The 21,912-nt window shown below is 42.7% G+C and overlaps 1 protein-coding gene across 1 annotated transcript; it reads right to left on the reverse strand.

The window, feature by feature from the left end:
* Positions 1-4,944: 4,944 nt before the first annotated feature.
* Positions 4,945-20,771, reverse strand: CD180 (CD180 molecule). Its single transcript, XM_036847926.1, has 3 exons — positions 20,523-20,771; positions 10,838-11,004; positions 4,945-6,717 (listed from the first exon to the last, which is right to left on the reverse strand). Exons 1-3 carry the CDS (start codon positions 20,610-20,612, stop codon positions 4,989-4,991), a joined length of 1,986 nt encoding a protein of 661 aa, XP_036703821.1. The 5' UTR covers positions 20,613-20,771; the 3' UTR covers positions 4,945-4,988.
* Between the last annotated feature and the right edge of the window lie 1,141 nt (positions 20,772-21,912).

Below are 21,912 nucleotides of genomic sequence, written 5' to 3' on the forward strand. Positions count from 1 at the left end.
AAGACCCACAGTATTCCATAAGTGATTTCAAATTGTCAACAGCTGGGATGGAATGGGGGTAGGTGGGAGAGCAGGGTAGTTGCGGAGCAGAGGCTTGTGGCCTGGCAGTGGTGGCAGAAGAGACTAATGAGCTGCTTGCCCAGATGTCTCACCCTTGGCTTGGAAGGCTCCTTAACACTTTTTTCCCATTTTGTTCGGAAATTTCCTCTTACAAGATACGACGTAGTTTTTCAGCTCATTTGACTCATGGAGCCTAACACAGGTTTCTGTTACTGTTTGATAAAGTTAAGAGAAGGGAAGGATTTTACATGAGATCATTTGGCTGGGAGTCCAAGGCCAACCCTAGTCTAACAGAATCCCAGTATCCAGAAGTGGGGCACAGGAATCTGTTTGGTAAAGAATTCCCCAGATGATTCTGCTGATAAAGCAGTATCCGGGAGCTCTGGGAGAAACACTGGACTGCTGATTCCTCTGCAGCCTTCAGACTAACTCCTGCCACACCAGGCATCCTAGCTCTTGATGTATCGGGCAACTGATTCAAACTCAACACGCAGGACCACCCCGTCGTGACTTGCGTAGAACTAACTGCTTCCTCTCTTGCTGTAATTCAAGTTAATTTTCTCTTTAACATTCAGGGCAGATAGAAAGCAACGTCAGCCACCCCTCTTGCCTCCTATACTAATATATGAACACATTATAGTCATTTATTTCATGCTTTTGTAAACTTCAAAATTGTAAGCGGCACTTACTGGGGAATTAGATGGGTAGAAATAAAATGACAGTTTCCTGCCCTGAAATTTTACATAGATACATAGCTAACGGCTGTGTCTGGGTCTGTGCTGCGTTCAGTTAACAGTGATGGCTGCTGGCACAGGGGAAATGTAAAACGTGCTCCCAGACTGTGGGAGTTGCAGCTCACGTGGAGAGCCCCCTGTGATGAAGGCCAAGTCGGCTTTTATGGACTTCAACGCTATTTGCTTCAGTACACTTTGAAATGCAGGGTCAGCTCACTGAGCTACAATATGCAATAATAACACGTTTTTATAGGAGTAGCTTGTCATAGCAGCCACAACATGCGATACATAAAACCAATGAACACACCATGTCTGCAGAGTCTATCCCAGTAACCAGGATAAAGCAATAAAAGTGACAGCAGCCATCAAAAACTCCCTTTCTGACTTTGTAGGGTGAATTGACTGTTGCTTAAAACAGGAGCTGTCACAAAGCCCTATAGATAGACCAGTGCTCAGTTATGGAGTAGCACATGGCATCGCATGGAAGGGGCCTGATACGTGAAAGCAAGATGGGCAATTACATATTGCTAGGGCTTGGGTCCCTACGGTCTTTAGTGCAATGCAATCCGCATCAAAGATGCTCTACAGGAAGTTTTTGTTTTTCCAAGTTACACATTAAATATTATGGAGGACAGTGTGGCTAGGGAGTGGTAGGTCAGCAATTAGTATTTCCTATCTGCAGCTTAAATCCTTAAGGCAGAAAGGAGCTTAAGTTTGTTAGAATGCACAGGGAACTCAGTGGGTTGGTGCTATCAGACTGGATTTTTTTTTTAATAAATAAATAAATTTATTTATTTACTTATGCTGCATGTGGACTTTATCTAGTTGCAGCGAGCAGGGGCTACTCTTCATTGCGGTGCGCGGGCTTCTCATTGTGGTGGCTTCTCTTGGGGAGCACGGGCTCTAAGTGCACGGGCTTCAGTAGTTGTGGCTCGCAGGCTTAGTTGCTCCGTGGCATGTGGGATCTTCCCAGACCAGGGCTCGAACCCATGTCCCCTGCATTGGCAGGCGGATTCTTAACCAATGCGCCACCAGGGAAGTCCCAGACTGGATTCCCTTAAGAGTGTGGACTTCCATACTCTCTGATAGGATTGAAGGAAGGAAGAAAGGAGGGAAGTAAAGAGGGAGAGAAAGAGTTAAGGAATGAAGGAAGGGAAGAAACAGCAAAGAAAGTAAAAGGAAAGAGAAAAAGAAAAGGGAAGGAGGGACCAGTGAGCATGGTTTTGGCATCTTCAGGTCACCACCAGGAATATCTCCCAAAGTTTCCAGAGCTGATCATCGAATTTGCTACAAGCAAATGAACAAAATCTACAAAACGAAATAACTGTGTGTCCTGCTACATTCCTGCCTGAGTTCCCAAAGGTGAGTGCTTTCTGCACCATGAGAGTGGGCCACATGGGTGGCATCGAGTCAGAGGGAAGTGTGCTCTCTGACTTGGGAGGGTTGGCTGCCTGCCTTCAGAAGGGTCCCTAGAATGAGGGGCCTTTCCTGTAGCAGCAGTTAGGAAGCTTCCTAGAAGAGTACCCGCTCAGCACAGGCCAAGGCAGCTGCGCCCACTTCTGCGTTAGGTCCCTCCTGAGCCCAAAACTCAAGGGGAAAAGGCCTTGGTCACTGCTAGACTCAGGGCCAATAACAACCCAGCAGTGGCTCGCACTGGCCTTCTCAGAGTGATGCCCTACCATCCTAGGCCTAGGGAAGGAACGAAGGTGGCTGAAGGGGTGTGTCACGATGTCCTCATATTTCCAGGCACTTTCTTTCTCCCTCTAACCCACATCCTTAAATGACTGCCTTACTAACGCTCCCTCAGGAAAACCGAAGAAAACTCCCTTCCCAGCCACCTGTTTTCCCAAATGCTGGTATTCAAGATAATTAAAGCAGTTAATTGTGTGATGTTTCATTTCATTAGTAGAGTGTGCTCTGCTTGCCCTCTCTCACCAGGCCCAGGCTGCCTAGCGCTCAGAGGGCTTTGGTACCCATTCATCTCTGCCACCTCTCTTGGCTTTGAAGGAAGGATGCCTTTGAGCCCAGGAGTTGGGAGTTAGATGAGGATGAGGGAACAAGGTGTAAAATCTTGAATACTTCTTCCTGTTTCCAGAAACTAAAGGGGAAGGAGATGGGACATTTTGGAGTAAAACTGAGGTCATGTGCCTGCTAATAGGCCTTCAGTAAACTGCGGCCTGGGTTAGCTGGGAAGCCCCACTTCTTCCCGGTCCTCAAGGCAGGGACAGGGTGTGGTGAGTGAGGCACCCACCGTGGGCACCAAATTTAAGGGGGCACCAAAAACTCAGTAACAAAGAACAATAGTATTTTAATGCAACATTAAGATATCAAAACTAATGTAAAATGTCCACAATGAACAAAAATACCAAAATTTTAAACAAAGGCAGGACGGCTACTAGTGATTTTCCTTTTGCCTCAGGCTCTAATATGGTTCCGCATGGTGCCGTTGTGGGTCCTGGCTATGTTTAAAAACTTTTCGTATTTATCATGGATTTTTTTTTGCATTAATTTAAAGTTTTAAAAGTAACTTTTTTGCCTGATTACTGAGTTTTTTGGTTCCCCCTTAAATTTTGCACCCAAATCAAGTGCCTCACTCCCCTTACCCTAGCCCCCGTCTTGTGTCCTTAACCAAGAACATCTGGGAAAACTTAGGCTCCTGTGTAGTATTACACGAAAAAATCCCCTAAGACTGACAGAGCATTTGCAGTGAAAGTTTATGGCTTTCCTTCACTATTCCTTTGTCTTTCCTGCTTTTCCGGGGGGTACAGAGGTAAAGAGTTGGTCCCCAAGTTTCTACTCTGTTCCACTAATATGCCCTCAACCTAAGGGCTAATTAATTCTCATTGGATGTTAATTAATTTTCACTTTGGTATCCAATCAGAATTTTATATAACTATAAGCTACTATCTCTAGCCTAAAATGGGTTATTCAGCTTAATCCAGGCCTTATAAATGCAACGCCTGAGTACAAGAGCTCAACTCTCTTGTCTGCCAATGCAGATTTCAGAAGATCAAGCCCTGCATGGGTGTCACCCTTTGGACCTTGAGAAGAAGGCCTAAGTCATTACACTGCCAGCTTCCCTGTTGTCTATCTGCATTTAATGATTTTGCCCCCTCTCTGTTGCTGGTGTAATCTTTGCAGTACCCCCAGCCTCAACAGAAACTACTGCTCACTAAGGCAGCTTATTGCGTTCCCAGTGGTGAGTGTGCCGGGATGCTTTCCTTCTTCCACTAGTTTTTGTAAATGTGCTATCTCAGTTGCTATCCCCGGTGAATAGGCTTTTGAGAGCTGGCCTGGGAACCAAACCACCATCTATTTCACGGTTCCTGTGAGAAAGAACCTTCTAGGGACCAGACATTCAAATGAGAAGAGCATTTGGACCACAGCCCACCTGTAAGTTAGGATCTGTAACATAATAAGAGCGAGAACACCAGGTAGGTAGCAAAAGTCTCCTTGGTTCGGAAGTGAGGGTGGCCAATGTGCAAAACTCCTAAACCCTGGGGGAGGGCCATCCTGGCAGGGGTGTCTTTTTTTTTTTTTTTTTTTTTTTTCTTGGAGCTATTTGCACTGCAGAGGCATTGTAGAATCCTTGGAGAAGTAAGGATTAAGGAGGTTAACGAAGTCAATTTGATGGCAAGATTCATTTTTCAGCCTCTTCTTTTAAATTCTTTGTTGTCTCTTTGTCATTTAAAATAAGCTTTGAGACTTTATCTCCAACTTGTTTCCCAAATGGCTACATTACTGAGAACTCAGACCCAAGCACAATGCCTGAGCTGTGGGAGAGAGAGCTGGGGAGCTGGGGTCCTTGGCACTGCCAAGCTGTGGGAGTTGATGACCTCCTTTTAGGGTCAAGGTGGGCGGTGCTTCAAAGGATGCTCATGAATGGAAGTGATGGCCTCCTAGTAGGTTACTCTCCTGGCCTTTCCCTGCCATGGGTCCTCCTCAACTTCTAGCCACCGACCATGTGAGGAAAAGGCTCTGTGTCTCTCACAGCTGCATCTGGCCCTCTGGCCCTAGTCAGTTTACCTTCCCAGGAGGCTGGGACATTAGTTCTGGGACTCAGAAAAGCACAGTGAATCCCTACCCGGCTCCAGGAACCCATCTGAAAAGTCTGGTCACTAACAAACAACAGTTCCTTTACTGAGGGCAATTTTGCTAAACATATTTATTTTCGATCTCTAGAAATCTTCAGCACTAAATGTGCTGGTATTTCCACCTAAGAAGAAATTTAACTGAAAAAATGAGCAGAATGATGACCAAGAATACAAATACTACAAGAAAGAAAATGCCCATACCCGTCAGCCCACAAGACAGTTTGACGTCAGACAGCTTAACTCCCCTTAAAGATGGGGGATTTGCACACATGGTCTCCTCCAAGCCCTCGAGTTTATGCAGGTTTTCTTTGTACCATGTTATGAAATGGATATTTGAGCAAGTGCAGTCCAGGGGATTGTGACTTAAATTAATGGTGCTCTGCTGAGACAAGGCGGGGAGGAGATGGGGTGGGATGATGCGAATGTTATTGGCGGCCAGATTGAGGTAGAGCCCCTTAAGAGGGCTAAACGCATCCATGCTATCGCCTGTCAGGCTGTTGTGGCTTAAGTCTAAGTGGCTCATTTTCCCAAGGCCGTGGAATGCTTGCTGGTCTATGGAGAGGAGATCACAAGAGGATAAAATCAGAGTCTCCAAGCTGCTCACTGTCTGAAGTAGGTTGGTCTTTGAGATGCTCCCATCTTGAAAGTGATTCCCTTGTACATTCAGATGCCGGAGATCCAGCAGGTCTTCTAGAAGGTGTCGATTGCTGGTATCAAGGAGGCAGTGAGAGAGATTCAGAACCCGCAGGAGATGGAGGTTTTGGAAAGGACTTTGTGCAGCCTTAACAAGCAGGTGGGTAAATGCCAAATCCAGGAGTTCTAGCCGAGGACATTCTTTGAATGCCTGATCCTCGAGACCAAGGGGCTCATTGTAGCTCAGGTTTAAGTATTGCAAGTGGGGCAGGTTTTTGAGTTGCAGATTGCAACAGTCAGAAGCCTCAATGTCACTGTGACTTAAATCAAGTTTCTGAAGATTTTCTAGTTTTTCCAAACACCTGGCACCGAGGTCAAGTTTCTTCATGTTACCTTTGACATAGAGGTCTGTAAGGGATGGGAAACTGGCAGCATTGATTTGACACAATTGGTCAAAACTATTTGCATTGAGAACTAATTTCTTGAGAGAGATCATGCCCTCAATCCCAGAGGGTAATCCTTTCAAGTGAGCTGCCGTCAGATCCAACTCCTGGAGTCGAGTGAAGCACCGAAATGTAGAAGGTGAGAAGCCATCGAAATGGTGCTTTTGTAGGTTGATGCTCTCAACAGCCATGTCACAAAGTCCCTCAAATGTGGCTGAAGTGAGGTCTTGGTCATCAGTGTCCTCAAATGTCCCCAGCCAAAGAGACTGAATAGTAGAGTTCTGTAGACCTTTCAATATAACAGATAAGTTGAGAGACCCTCCAAATTTCAAACTTTGAAAGATTTTTGAATTGAAAGCCCCAGGCTCAATGCCTTTAATGTCATTGCCATTGAAGTTAAGGCTTAGGTTCGTGGCCTGTTCCAGACCGTTTACGTCTTTACTAGAGATGTAGTGTATAGCATTATTCTGAAAATCCAGGACTTTCAGATTCTGTGTTGGGAAGTTTTCTGGGAGATTAATAGAGGAAATATGGTTGCTTCCAAGATGCAAACTTTCCAAGTTTTCCAGGTTGTGCACTGGGATAAACTCAAGATTGGATATTCCTGTTTGGGTTAAGAAAAGATGCTTCAGCAACTTGGGCCCGGTAAGTGATGTTTCTGCCATGAATATCAGGGGATTTCCAGTTAACACAATGGTGTTCAGTTGATGATGGTTTTGAAAAGTATCTTCACGTACCCAGTTAATCTGGCACCTTAAAAAGATAACAGTATTTAATAAGAATTAATTAGGGAAAAGAAAAAAATTCTGTCACAGTGACCTGTAGTAACAAAGCCATCTTTTGTGTATAGTAAAAACAGTGTACATTATTATTCAAAGTAAAACATAATAAACTTTCTTCAGTACCTACAGATGGCCTGTTGAGTTAATGACTAGCCTCAGATCTGAACACTCTGATTTAGAATTTTTTTCCAGATATTTTAGATTGAACTCTCAGAGGTTTCTGTTTGGAACAGTTTAGTGGTTTGATTGTAGTCAAAATCAAACTATTATTTACTATTATAAGTGATATAAAATATGTCTTATATACTGCATAATATATAACATATGCTATGTAAAATATGAATCTGTGCCATCCTGGGCAAGTCACAACTTTTTTCAACCTCAGTTTTTTCTTCTCTAAATTATAGTAACAATGATTACTTTGTAGAATGGTTGTGATTCAAATGGTATATATGAAAATGCCCCATAGGAATATGGAACACTAGAGGTTCAGAGAAACCCATCCTGATATTACACCTAAAAATACTGGATTATACACACACACACACACACACACACACACACACACACACACACACACACAGAGAGCTCCCCTGAAGGTCAGTAAGAGAATTACGTAGAAATGCATTGTCAAAGGGAAGCTTGAATCCGTAGAACCAAGGGATTTCTGGAGCTAGTTTTGTCATATCTGCCAATATTTGCCAATCCCTAGTGGCCTAGAGCCTGGGTGTTAATGAGCCACAGGGACCCGTGTCAGGAGACAAACTTGGGGACAGGATAGGAGGTCTTATCAAAACCTGCCAACTACCAACACCCTCAAAGGATCCTTTCAATGGGTGACCTTAAAAAAGAAAACCCACAGAGGGAGACCTTTAGGATATGCTTTTGTCTTGGCCTTGGCTCTGGGTAGAACAACAACAACAAGAACAACAAGAAAAGTCTCCTCTGAGATCCTTTAACCAGAAGCTTCCACCTATGAGAACTGTAGCCTGAATTTATGCTACCTCTGTGGACTTCCCCAAAGAAACCCAAGTGGAAAATTTAGCTTAAAGCAGTTCCAGGATGGTAGTGACTTCAGGTAACTAGCAGAAGTAAAGAGAAACCTTTTCTGGAGTCATGTACTTACTTAAATTTTTATAAGAAGAACTTTCAAATTTACATAAAAGTAAAGAGAATAGTACGATGAACTTCCATATATCTTTCACACAAATGCAACAATTCTCACAATTTTGCCATATATGCTTCTTTGCTTCAACTATACCTACTTCTCTCTCCTAAATTATTTTATGTCAAATCCTAGGTGTCCATACATATTTCAGTATGCATCTCCAAAAAAATAGGTTTATTTTCTATAGCCATGATGCCATTGTCACACATGAAAATATTAATAATTCATTGGTATTATCTAGTTCCAGGAAAACATTTTAAACAAAGATTTACACAAAGTTCCACATGATAAATGAGCTTAAAATTAAATTCACTAAACACATAAGGAAAACACATTAGCTTAAGTCAGCCAAAATAAAAAGTTCTACAGAATCAGATTAAAAAAGGTAGCATGGGCTTCCCTGGTGGCGCAGTGGTTAAGAACCCGCCTGCTAATGCAGGGGACGCGGGTTCGAGCCCTGGTCTGGGAAGATCCCACATGCCGCGGAGCAACTAAGCCCGTGAGCCACAACTACTGAGCCCGCGTGCTACAACTACTGAAGCCCACACACCTAGGCCCGTGCTCCACAACAAGAGAAGCCACCACAATGAGAAGCCTGCACACCGCAACGAAGAGTAGCCCCCACTCGCTGCAACTAGAGAAAGCCTGTGTGCAGCAACAAAGACCCAACGCAGCCAAAAATAAATAAATAAATAAATTTATTTAAAAAAAAAAAAAGGTAGCAGATGCCAGAGTTATCAGATATATCTGATAATGTGTATGTATATATATCATATATATATGTATATATATGATATATAAAGAATATATTATATAGCTTTTATGTATTGAATATTATCAGAACATATAATAAATATGCTTTTGTCAAACATATGTTTGATATGTTTAAAGGTAAACCAAGAACCAAAAGTATGATGAAGGAAAAAATATTAAAACTGATCTCATATATCTGTAAAATGAAAAATCAGTGAAACTTATTGAAATGAGAGAAGTTAATAATTGAAATTATAAGCCAATGGATAGTTTATACAGGAGATTAAACACAGCTGAAGAGGATATTAATGGACTAGGAGTAAATATGAGGAAATTACCGAGAATGTAGTCCAAAAAACAAGGAGTTGGGAAACAAGAAAGAGAGATTAAGATATATAAAGGACAGATAAGAGGATGCAGTATAAGTCTCATCAGAAATCCAAAGGAGATACAGGAGTGAATGGGGGCAAACCGGAGTTCAAATTGATAGTGGCTAGAATATTTTAGAATTGATGAAAGACGCCAATCTCAGATTCAAGGAGCCTGACGATCTACACAGTGCATCATTGTGATATTACAGAATTCCAAGGACCAAGAGAAGCTATTGGAAATGTCCAGAGAAGAAAAGGCAGGTTGCCAACATGCGAACAACGACTAGACAGATAGATGACCTCCCAACAGCAACAGTGGGAGACTGGAATGATAGCCTCAAAGGGCCGAGAAAAAAACAACTGTCCACCTAGAATCATACGCCAGAAAATGCTATCTTTCAAGAATCAGAGTGAAATAAAGATATCTTCAGAAAAACAAAAACTGAGGGAGTTGACTGCTAACAGACACTCACTAAAGAAATGTCTAAGGAGGTGCTTTAGGAGAAAGGAAAATGATTCCAGAGAGGAATCATTCCAGAGAGGAATGTCTGAAAAGCAAGACAGAAGAATGAGAAAAGGGGATAGAAAGCAAGTTGGTAAAGCTAAGGAAACCACGACTGTGTTAAGTAATAAAAACAGTGCCTCATTTGTAGGCAGATTACAGGCGGGGAGGGCAGCAGAGGAGGAGGATTTTAGAAAGTATGAGGTCCTGTTTTTATCACTTTTTCAAAATAGCAGTAGAGGAAACTAAAAGTCCTTCAGCTACAAAAGCTATCCTGGCCCAACACTTCTTAAAAATGTGGTCAAACTCATCTCATCTGAAAATGAGAAATGATAAAGGAGAGGGAAAGTAAATTTCTTTGTGGCAAAACTAGGTAGGTAACAGAAAGATCTGAAAGGGCAAGGCTTTCTCTCAATTGTATCTCACGGAGTCTTGGCTGGGAGGTAGCCTAGGGTTATTTGGGGGACTCTGGACTGGGAGTCAGGAGAGCAGAGTCCCAGTTTCCTTCCCGTGTGACCTTAAGCAAGCTCATAAAATCTCATTGAACCTCTGTTTTCCCATCTAACACGAGTGGGATGGCAGTATGTACCTCCCAGTGGTGGTTATGCAGATGTGAACGTACAGTTCTATGTATGTGAATACTCTCCTGCTCTGTAGAAGCTTAAGTTGAAGGACCAAAGTAGAAGAAGCAGAGCTGTTGCAAGGGGTGCAGACCTCATCCACATACGGAGCCCTTCCCCCATTACACACACACACACACCCCAGCTGCATTTCTCTTTCACTCTCTTCCTTATTTTCTTATGATACTTCTGCCTGCTGGTTCACAAGCACTGGTTCAGCATTTAGAATCCTAATTCTGCCTCTAAAACCAAATAATGGAACTCTTTTTTTACCAAGTTTCAGGAAAAAATTAGTAGATGGCATGTATTTCTCCTATAATTTTTTTCTTAAAATGTCACACCCATTAATAGTCAACTGTGCTAAAATATAGTACGATATGGCATCCGATTTAGTAGAGGATTTATTTTCAGTTTTGTTATTGATAATCCTTAGAACTTCATAAAACAGCACTGCTGACACAATCTAGTTTGAGAACAAGCCACCTTCCTCTCCATTGATTGGTGCTTATTTAAATTATATTTTACCTGTATAAAAATATTTCATGGGAAAGGGTAAACATGCAGAATAAGCATGTTGTCCCTGTGCCCCAAAAGAAGGTCGTGGAAACAATTTGAATGCAAGTTGTGTTTTGACCTAAGTAAAACATCAAGCACATGCAAAGAACTCAGATACATACCTGGTCAAATCCAAAAAGATAAGATTTATGAGCCTGCTGAAGGTTATATTTTGAATTGTAGGCAAGAAGTTAAAGCCGAATTCCAAAAATTCTGTTGTATTTGGTAGAGTGTCAGGAATTTCTCTGAGACCTAAATTTTCACAGTTATATGTCTTGTTGGCTTCTTTCTGATGAGAGAAACAATGTAAATTAGTATCAGACAGTATATGGTGTATGGTTGACTATCTAGCAAAATTACATGTTTTATCCTTTGAGCAGCGGTCTTACTTCTAGGAATCTTCACCAAATATAATACTTGGAAAAACGCAAAATGACTTATGCATAACATTATTCATTTTAGTATTTTTTACAATAGCAAAAGATTGGCAATAATCAGATTTTCCATCCATATAGGACCACTTGAACAAAATATGGTATATTCACTGAATGGAACCCTGTGTAGCTGAAAAAAGGGTAAGCACGATCTCCATAAACTGATAATTGAGTGATATGCAGGTTTACTGTAAGGTGAAAAAAGCAAGGTGCAGAACGTCTATTAGTATATATTGTATATGGTATATGGTATACAGTATGCTACCTTTTGTGTAAGGAAGGTATGTGTGTATTTTCTTACATTTACAAGAAGAAACCATGGGGAAAAACCATAAACTGGTCATATTTAAGGGAAAGGAAGGAACCAGATGGAGGAGCGGGGATGAAAACAAGCCTTCTCTGAACGCAATTTGTTTTATAGTTTTGATTTTGGACGCAATGGAAATGTTCTCTTTCACTTTGAAACAAACAAATCAACTCTAGATTAGCTTCGACAAAAGAATACGATCAGATATTACATACTTTGTGATGTGATGCAGTACGAAGTACACAGCACCACCTATGAAGTATTGCCAAAAAAAGTTTAACCTTAAATCCAGTCAAGACTTTAGGCCTAACTTTCAGTCTATAAGTGATTTGGGGGATTTCAGGTAAACAGCACCACAAGGTAGCAGTCAGCCAAAGGCAGAAGGTGGAGCATTCCGTAGCATGACTGACTTCGTTTTATCAAAATGTGAATGATGCTTGGCGGACGCGGAGAGCAAGGGGGTGAGATGAGAGATGAGGCTGCTCTTATAAAAAGAGACAGATACTAAAGCTACTTCAGAGACATAACCAACAAATAATAGAGGAGCCCTTCTTTTCTAAATGTTGTATTGAAGTATAGTTGACTTACAATGTCATGTTAGTTTCTGGTGTACATCAAAGTGATTCAGTTATACATATATGTATGTGTGTATATATATTTTATATATACATTCTTTTTCATATTCTTTTCCATTATGGTTTATCACAGGGTATTGAATATAGTTCCCTGTGCTATACAGTAGAACCTTGTTGTTTATCTGTTTTATATATAATAGTTTGCATCTGCTAATCTCAAACTCCCACTCTAGTCCTCCCTCACCGCCACTCCCTTGACAACCACAAGTCTATTCTCTATGTCTGTGAGTCTGTTTCTGTTTTGTAAATAAGTTCATTTGTGTTGTATTCTAGATTCCACGTATAAGTGAAATCAATGGTATTCGTCTTCCTCTTTATGATCTACTTAGTATGATAATCTCTAGGGTCCATCCATGTTGCTGCAAATGGAATTATTTCATTCTTTTTTATGGCTGAGTAGTATTCCATTGTATATATATGTACTACATCTTCTTTATCCATTCATCTGCTGATGGACATTTATGTTGCGTCCATGTCTTGGCTATTGTAAATAGTGCTGCAATGAATATTGGAGTGCAGGTGTCTTTTCAAATTATAGTTTTGTCTGTATATATGCCCAGGAGTGGGATTTCTGGATCATATGACATAGAGTAGCCCTTCTTTAGATGCTGATTCAAATAAAGCATTTGGGAAAAGACATTTTATCAGGGAACTTTGAATGAGGACAGGATATTAGAGAATACTAAGAAACTGTGACTTTTGTTAATGATAATGACCTTGCCGTTATGTAGGAGAAATGTTCTTATTTTGAGTTGCATTTTGAAGGATTTAGAGGCAAAATGACATGATGCTTGGGATTTGCTTTAAAATACTTTGGCAAGAAAGGAAGGCGTGGAAAGCGGAAATTAGTAGGCAAAACGTTGATGGTTGTTGAATGTGGAGCGATGCACGCAAGGTTCCCTGTAACTAAGTGCTTTTGTACATATTTAGAAATTTTCTTAATACAATCTTTTTTAAAGAGAACTAACAGCATGGCACAGATCTTAGGTCATAGGTCTTGTAATCTTGAAGAATGACTGAGTTTTAAATCTCTGCTGCTGATACCAGACCTAACATTTGGGCGCAGCCCTGCACACAGATTCAGAGGACTTCCTCATTCTGGGTCCCCAGGAGACTCAAGTGTTCTGACGTCTGTTGTTTACTGCTTGCTAGAGGTGCAAACTCAAGTTATAGATCTTGGACTAACTAGGTAAAAATGGGAAGGGGTTAGTTAGAAGCCTATAGAATTGTGGGCTCATAACTTATCTGGATGATGCCTTAGGATAAAGGGTAGTGGGGCAGGTATGAAGGTCTGTTGGGGTTTATTTTGCATGGGGAGGCTCCAGGGAAAGAAAGAAATGATCTCCAAGAAAAGTACACTTGGGGATACAAAGAAGAAAGACATCCCGGAACCATAGGCCATCTCTCAGCTCATCTCAGGCTCCATGTGATTTCATCCAACCTTTCAGGCCCTGCTTTCTCTGGGCCATGCAGTTGGTCTCACTAGACGCCCCGTTGAGACTGCCCTGGACTGGGAAAGACCTGCCCCATGAAAGTCTAAATCAGCAGTTGTCCTCATCCTGAGTTGTAAACAGGTCTGCTTAGTTAGAAACAGAAGATGGCACACATCCGCCTTTGCTCTGAAGTGTGACGTTTTAGAGGTGTTGCCAATTTAACTGCTTTTTCCTTTATTCACTCCAACTTCTGCTTAGTTGGGCACTTTTTTGTAGGTACAGTGAGCATGCTCATTTACAGGAAATCACTGGTTTTCTTCTATATTGTGGCAATATTAAGAAAGTCACTGAGGAAATTGCCATATTTATATTTTCTTGTAATCCATAATTGTTTCATAGACCCAAAGCCCTTCAGGCACTGCCACAAATCTACATAATGCCCTTGAAATGCACACTTTGCATTTAAAACATATTTGATTGACTGGTGGGGGAAACACATGCTGCTAGACCCCTCTTTGGTCCCCCTGAACATGGAAGACCTAGAGAGAAGATGTATGTGCAGCTGCTAAGGTCTGGATTAGCTTTGAGGAGACATTTTTCTTTTCTGGTCTCCACTGGCATAGCTGATGTCATATATACGTGGAGAAAGGGGGCCTTTTCTCAGTTCATCTCACTCTATTCTGGTCCTTTAGCAAAAGGCTCGACGTTGGCAATTCCCTCCTTTTCCAGAATATAACGTGCCCGTGACAACTAAATTGTATGCTTTACTAAGCACTTCACTGCATTAATGTGATTCCCAAAGTTGGAATGGAGCACTAGCTCCCCTGAGCCAGTGGCCTGAGGGAGCGCCTAGCAAATGGAAAGGAATAGCTCAGTTTCAACCCAGTGAAAACCCAAGAACCAGTGCATAACACTTCCCAGGAGTACTGAGAAGTCCACCACCACGAGCCTGGGTCGTACACTCAATAATCTCTAGTTACATAAACTGCAATGAGCTCTCTGCCCTTGATTCCTAAAGAAAGACGTGAATGACAAGAACTGCAGCTCATGAGAAAATTTGAAAACCACACACATTTCAGAGACTGTTCTGGGCTCTTCTGCCACGGCTTTCACAGCCACACTCCCGTACAATCACTGCATCTCATTTCCATGTCTCTTTTGTCTCCTGTAATCTGAAATGATTCTTCAGCCTTTCCTGGTCTCTCCTGGCATTGATTAATTTTTTTAAGAATCCAGGCGCATAGTTTGCAGAATGTTACTCCTTTGGGGTTTGAATGTTTCCTCATGATTTGATTCAGGTTATACATTTTTCATAGAACTACATCAATGAGATTGTATCTTATTCACTGTCAGTTTTCACAGCAAAACTTTCTAGGGGTGAGTTCTGATAGCATAGCACAGGATTCCCGGGCAGCAGAATGATAATACAACGGAGCAGGAAAGGACAGGGTGTAAAAGAGGATTGCTGGGTCCTGACTGTGTAGCCACTGCCATTTTGCCCAGGGCTGGGCCAGCTGTGAGGATCACGGGTTCAGTTGCTTTTCTAGGCAAACACCCACCACCGCTTTTGCAGCTCCTGTGGTTTCTCTGAGCCCCACATGACCACTTCTTACAGACCCAGACTTCATCGCTAGACCTCAGTCTAGGGTCAGTTTCCAAAGTCACTTTCTCATTCTTCTGCTTTGGCCATTCCATCGCAGACAGGACCCTTCTGGATGTGAACTTATGCAGCCAGCAGGGCTGAGACAAAGCCAGCTGGTATTCAGGACAACTGCCCCATGCCCATCCCTATTCCATATCATGGGCATTTGCACTGGGACCTGTGCCGGTCACTTCATCTCCAGCTCCGCCACAGAGCTGTGCCTTTACACAGAGCAGGACTCCCAAGTGCTACATTTGTGTCTGCAATCCCTTTTCCCTCCAGGTATTCATATGCATTTTTTCAATCAGGATCTTCTTTTGCTTCTTTCTGCTGCATCTCTAACCCCCTGCCATTCCACAATATTTTCTCTCCTCACAAGTGCTGAGATCATTTTCTGATTTCAAATTCTCTGAGTTTCACGCAAGTGCTGATCCCACTTGTTGGGATGTCTCCTCTGCACTTGGTACCCACAGCAGCCAGCTCCGCCAGGCACGAGGAGTCTGGGACACTGAACCCCAGCCCTCCCTTGGTGATCACTCCTCTATCCAGAGATAGCAATTTGACTGAGCCAAATCACAGAGTCATAATTACTCTCTGAAAATGAAACAAAACACTCCCAAGAGGTCACAGCCCTAAAACTTTGCTGTCAGTCTAACTCCTCCAGGCAAAGGGCACTCCAATTATAAGTGGTTCTTTTCCTGTGTCTTGAGGCAGACTGCCCAGGTTCAAATCCCAGCTCTCAACTACCAAGCTGTGTTCTCTGCGCTTCCTTTTTTGCCCAGCTGTAGATCGAGGGTAATAACCCCTGTTGACAGACCAACTCTGAGGATTAATGAGGTAATGTACGTCACTCTCACAAGAAAAGTTAGCATTTCCCTGGATCATCAAAACATCATTGTCATCGTCTAGAGCTATTGGAAAGCCCTTGTATCCATGAACTTGGAGTTCTTTTAAAACATAGCTCTACGTAAACACTCTCCCCATACCTAGACCCAAAAGACTGTCTCCTACTGTGGTTTTAAGGGGACAGAATAGTCAAGATGAGCCCATTTGAAATGAGGAGGCATGCCTACACTCCCAAGCAATTATTCAAGAGCACATGTAAAATGTTACCTGAGTCCAAATCACAGAACACTGAATTCCAGCTACTCTTTGCATATTGGTCAGCCTCCAAAAACCTGGTCATAGATCTAATTTTGTTACTTATGATACACACACCTACATGAATACACACACAGAGCATTTAATCATGGAAGGTTCTGTGTGGAGTATTTATGAGTGTTCGTTATAATATTTTTAGAATATTTTAGAATTTGTCAAGGTTTGACATTTTTTTCGAACAAAAAGTTTTATTAAAAAATTCATCCTGACTCCTACGTCACATCATATGCAAAAAGCAATTCCAAGTGGACTGTAAATTTACATGTGAAACTTAGACATAAATACCAAATTATAAAACTTCCAGAAGAAAACATAGGATAATATCTTCATGGCCTTGTGTTGGCAAAAAAATTTTTTAAGTTATTTATTTATCTATCTATCTATCTATCTATCTATCTATCTATCTATCTATCTATCTATCTATCATTTATCTATTTATTTAGGCTGCACTGGGTCTCCGCTGCTGTGTGTGGGCCTCTCACTGCTGTGGCCTCTCCCGTTGCGGAGCACGAGCTCCAGGTGGGCGGGCCCCAGCAGTTGCCACGCGTGGGCTCAGTAGTTGTGGCTCGCGGGCTCTAGAGTGCAGGCTCAGTAGCTGTGGCACAAGGGCCCAGCTGTTTCATGGCATGTGGGCCCCTCCTGGACCAGGGATTGAGCCTGCGTCCCCTGCATTGGCAGGCGGACCCCCAACCACTGCACCACCAGGGAAGTCCCGGCAAAAATTTCTTAAACAGAACAGATATGCACTGAAAATAAATAAAGGAACAATGATAAATCAAGCAATATTAAAATTAAGGGTTTCTGTTCATCCAAAAATGTCAAGAGAGTGAAAAGGCAAGCCACAGAGTGGGAGAAGATATTTGTAATGTGATAAAGAACCTGTATCCAGAATACATGAAGAACCACTACAAAAACAAAAAACAAAAACCAAAATACAGACAACATAAGAGAAAATGGGCCAAAGACTTGAAATAGGCACTTACACACTCACACAGGCACACAAACACACACAAGGGTACATAAATATACTCAATTTAATTATTTATCAGGAAAATAAAAAATCCCAGTGAAATACCCCTATCCATCAGAAGAGCTAATGTTCTTAAACAAACAATAGCAAATGTTAGTGAGGCTGTAGGGCAATCAGAACTCACATCCATTGCTGGTGAGAATAAATGTGTACCAACCCATTGAAAAACTGTTTGGCAATATTTACTGAAGTTAAACATATGTGTACCCTATGACCAAATACATCTACTCTCTATTATACACCTAATAAATATTTGTTTACTAAAGACCTAGGTAAGAATATCCAAAGCAGCAACATTCATAATAGGCAAAAAATTGAAAACAATGCAAATGTCCACTAACAGTAGAATGTATAAATAAATAGTTTCACTAATGAAACAGAATACCATTCAGTGATTAATGGAGCACATGATGGCTGCACACAACATCATATATAAATATCACGTGTTTGATATTAAGTGGAAGCAGCCAGACCCAGAAGAGTACACACTGTATGGTCTCATGTACACAAAATTCAAAAAGAGGCAAAGTCAATTTTTGGTGACATAAATGAGAGTACTGGATGGTCTTGGGGGCTAGTGACCGAGAGGAGACATGAGAGGGCTTCTGAGGTGCTGAGAAAGTTCTGTTTCTTGATCTGTGTGCTGCTCACGTGGATGTGTTCACTTGGTGAGAACTCATTGAGCTCTACACTTAGGATTGGTGAGCTTTTCTGTATGTATATTTTACTTCAATAAAAAATTTACTGAACTCAAAACCAAACCAAACCCTTGTTTTCAGGATAGGGCCTGATAAATTCATGGTGGTCACATAAACATATATACAGTATGTGTTAATTTTGCTGAAACTGAAGAGGAAGAATGAATGAGGAAAGGAAAACAAGAGGAAGGAGTGGGCAAGCTGGAGTGAATTTCACCTGAAAAAGGGCCAAACCGTTAAATCAAAAGCATCCTCTCCTACCACTTCTACTTTATCCCACTTTTCTGAAGCCTAGACGGTCCTTACCTTCAGGAACAAGTCGTATCTCCCAGTTCCCTCCCCAGTATTGACATAGAAGTGAGGGCTCTATAAATAGCCTTAGAATCCTGCTATCATGAACTCAAACATGATAGAAGAGGTAAAGGAAAATATAGACCCACTATTAATTGAATAGGTCCCAAGGCATTTAAAATCAGAGTCCTTTCAGAGGCAGGGCTGCAGGGAGGATGTGATATTGGAAGGTTTCAGTCTCACCTGACTTCTCCAAAAAGGAAATCTCTCACTGTAGCATAGGGCAGGCCTGGAGGTCCTGGGATGCTCAGTGTCACTCCTGCCACCTGAATGGCATGGAAGTCCTCTGAATAGGCAGCAAAAGGACTAGTTCTTCCTGCCTCTTTCTCCTTCCCTCTGCTAAAGCAGGTACCATTTGCAAAAAGCAACTGGTGACTCTAGGGCCTGGTGTCTTCAATAGGAATCTAGACTGGTCCAATATTTTCAGGGATTTCCAAAATCTCCCAGCAGTGAGGGCCCTTGTGGGCTTCAGAAAGGCTGCACAGACTTTGCTGCAATGTGGGGATTTAAAAAGTGAACTGGTAGACTTAAGAGTAAGATATTTAACATGGACTGTTTCCCAATGAGCTGGAATTTAATGGTAATATTATCCCATCTGAGGATGTTGCTAGAAGGTGGATGGCATACCCTACCTGATTACTGAGGAGATGGTGTCTCCACTCCTACCCTCTTACACGTTACCTACAGGCCTCTGTGCAGTTGATTTTTCAACCTGAATGATGAGGATACAGCCTTCTGGAGCTGATAAAAGCCTTTTACTTGCCCCCTTCTGTTGTGGGCTGAATTGTGTCTCCCCCAAATTCATATGCTGAAGTCTTAACATCGGTACCTCAGAATGAGACTTTATTTGGACATAGAGTCTTCAAAGAGGTAACTAAGTTAAAGTGAGGTCATTAGGGTAGGCCCTAATCCAATACGACTGGTGTCTTTATAAGAACAATAAATTTGGACACAGATGCATACAAAGGGGAAATGATGTGAAGACATAGGGAGAAGAAGGCCATCAACTAGCCAAGGAGAGAGGCCTCAGAAGAAGCCAACCTTGCCGACACCTTGATCTTGGACTTCCAGACTCCAGAATTGTACAAAAGTAAGTTTCTGTTGTTGAAGTCCCCTGGTCTGTGGTACTTTGTTATAGCAGACTGAGAAATTTCCCCTGGGCATCGTACCTCCTTTTGGTCTGAGCATGCATCCTGATTCCATCCCAGTACCAGACTAACAAGGTTCTGTTGCTTTCTGCTTCTAGGCCTTGTTCCAGTCCTAGCTTTGATTCTTGCTCTTGTCTGGTGGGTCCTTGCTCCGCTCTCCCTTATTCTCCTAACCCTGGCTCCTAAGCCCTGCCTTTCTCCATCCTGCTACTCCTGCTTCTTTCTCACCATTCAGCCCCAACCTAGGAAAGCAGCCCACTCAGCCACCAAGACTGATGGTCCTTCCTGTTTACAGCACTTGTCTGACAGGCCACATGGTGCTGGATACCTGCTGGGATCAGAGGTAATAAGTGGAGGATGGCAAGAGAATGAGCCCTTCTCCTTTCTCTCTCTCACCACCCTCCCCAAGAACTTCCCACAGGTTGATAAATACTGTTATGGTCCAAAACAGAAGGTGCAACTTGGCTCTATGCTCAGATGCTTCTCCTGTGGGTTAGTGAAACAGATGGAGGGCTGTCCAACTCGAGGAGAAAGCCAGACTCATTCAGAGTGATCTTTATATGCTCTAAAGCCTGGCACAGGTGGTCTTTACTAGTCTCTGTCCTGAATGCCAGGGAACTGAAGGACTCTTTGGGGAAGTGGCCATGTGCTGGGAGGTTGGACAGACGCTCCTCCATGCTAGGGAGCAGGTTTGGAGGTCTGCTCTTTGCACTGGGACCCTGTTGACATCTTATGTCCCAACTGGGATTATTTGGGGGAAATTGTTTGCAGAGGAAAACAACTCTCACTTCTTCCTACTATGAATCAGTAAGATCATCTCCCCGGCTGAGCCCTTTGGTTCCTTTTTCACTCTAAAGAAAAACTCCTACACACCTCGTTGCCCTTTTAAGGCTCAGATAGGACTGCATGCTGAATCTCAACATTTCCAGATGGTTTAATCTGGACAAAGACAAATAGTTTGGACTCACCTCAGTGCACATTGGATTTGAGGAGGTGATGACTTCACAGCTGGCAGACATCAGCACCGCCAACAGGAAGCAGCCGACACGGGGAGCCATCACAGGACCGAGGCAACCCAGCTTGGCAGGGTTAGCTAATGCCTGGAGCTGAGAAATCGAATCAAGCTATGATGGCCTCGATAATCTGGCAGCCAGAGAGTGCTCAGAAGGGTAATCTGAGAACAAGAAATGCTGTTGACTGCTCAGCATTTGGTGGCTTTTTGCTGCAAAAAAGGGGAAGTCACTTCTGCATAGTACCCATTCTTGCCAAAAATAGCTGAGCACCCAGCCTCAGAATGGCCCAGTGCATTTCCTGGCCGACGTGAATCAGTGGTGCAGTTCCTTTGCGCTGGTCACATGGACTCTCAGGGTGATGGTTCCTAGTGACCCTAGGCGAGCTTCAACGGTTTGGCCAGCAACAGCTTCTGGTTCCTTTCCATCAGAGAGGCTGTGGGAGCAGGAGTCTGTCCTCACGGAGGAGGCCACCTTGTTAGCTGGCCTAGGTGAGTGACCAGGAGAGGTGCTGGGGCACACTGGAAGGGCAGAGCACTCTGTGGGGGGCAGAGGGAAGGTGCCCTGCAGGGGCACCTGCTGGAGCTGGGAACTAGGGCAAGAGGGAGCAGGGTCATCCCAGAAAGGGAGTGGAGCTGCTGCCTTGGCCACCTTCACAGTACCCACTTCCGGTCTTGGTACAGGAGGAGGACGAATCCATCCCTTGACCCCGTGATTCAGGCCTGCTAAAGCGGCTGGAGTGGAATCCCCTCTTGTTCCCACCCCAAGGTGACCCAGGGAAGTAGAGGCCACTGCCATATACAGAGCAGTCTGACTAAGAGAGAGAAGAGTTAAGGGTGCCAGCCTTGGCTCTATTTTTTCTTAGAAATACCTTCGAAACAGGATTGCAACTACCCTCATTATGATGCAAGATATGGTAGTGACTAAAGAAAGTTAAAGTTCATGTATTCCTCACTGGGCTGAATTTGGCTACCTCCGACATTGTCTGTCCTCCAGTCCTTTGACATATAGGAGATATTTGGTATTACTGTCCTCCCATTTCATTTCCAAGAGCCAATTCTTAGCATCAGAGTTCACAATACCTTGAGATAATAATACTACTACCACTACCGTGTTACAACCACTAATATGATAATTACAGTAGCTACCATTTATTGAGCACATATTATGTGTCTAAGTAGGTTTTCTTTTGTTTTATAGATATCTCCTTATCATATACTCTATCAAAGAGGTGCTATTATTTCCCCCATTTTATAGATGTAGAAACTGATGCTTAGAGGAATAAATGACCTCTCCAAGACCACACAAGTAGAAGGTAGTAGATTGGGGCTTCAGATCCAGACAGTCT

Source organism: Balaenoptera musculus, chromosome 3 (assembly GCF_009873245.2).
Source record: "Balaenoptera musculus isolate JJ_BM4_2016_0621 chromosome 3, mBalMus1.pri.v3, whole genome shotgun sequence".
Lineage (NCBI taxonomy): Eukaryota > Metazoa > Chordata > Mammalia > Artiodactyla > Balaenopteridae > Balaenoptera > Balaenoptera musculus.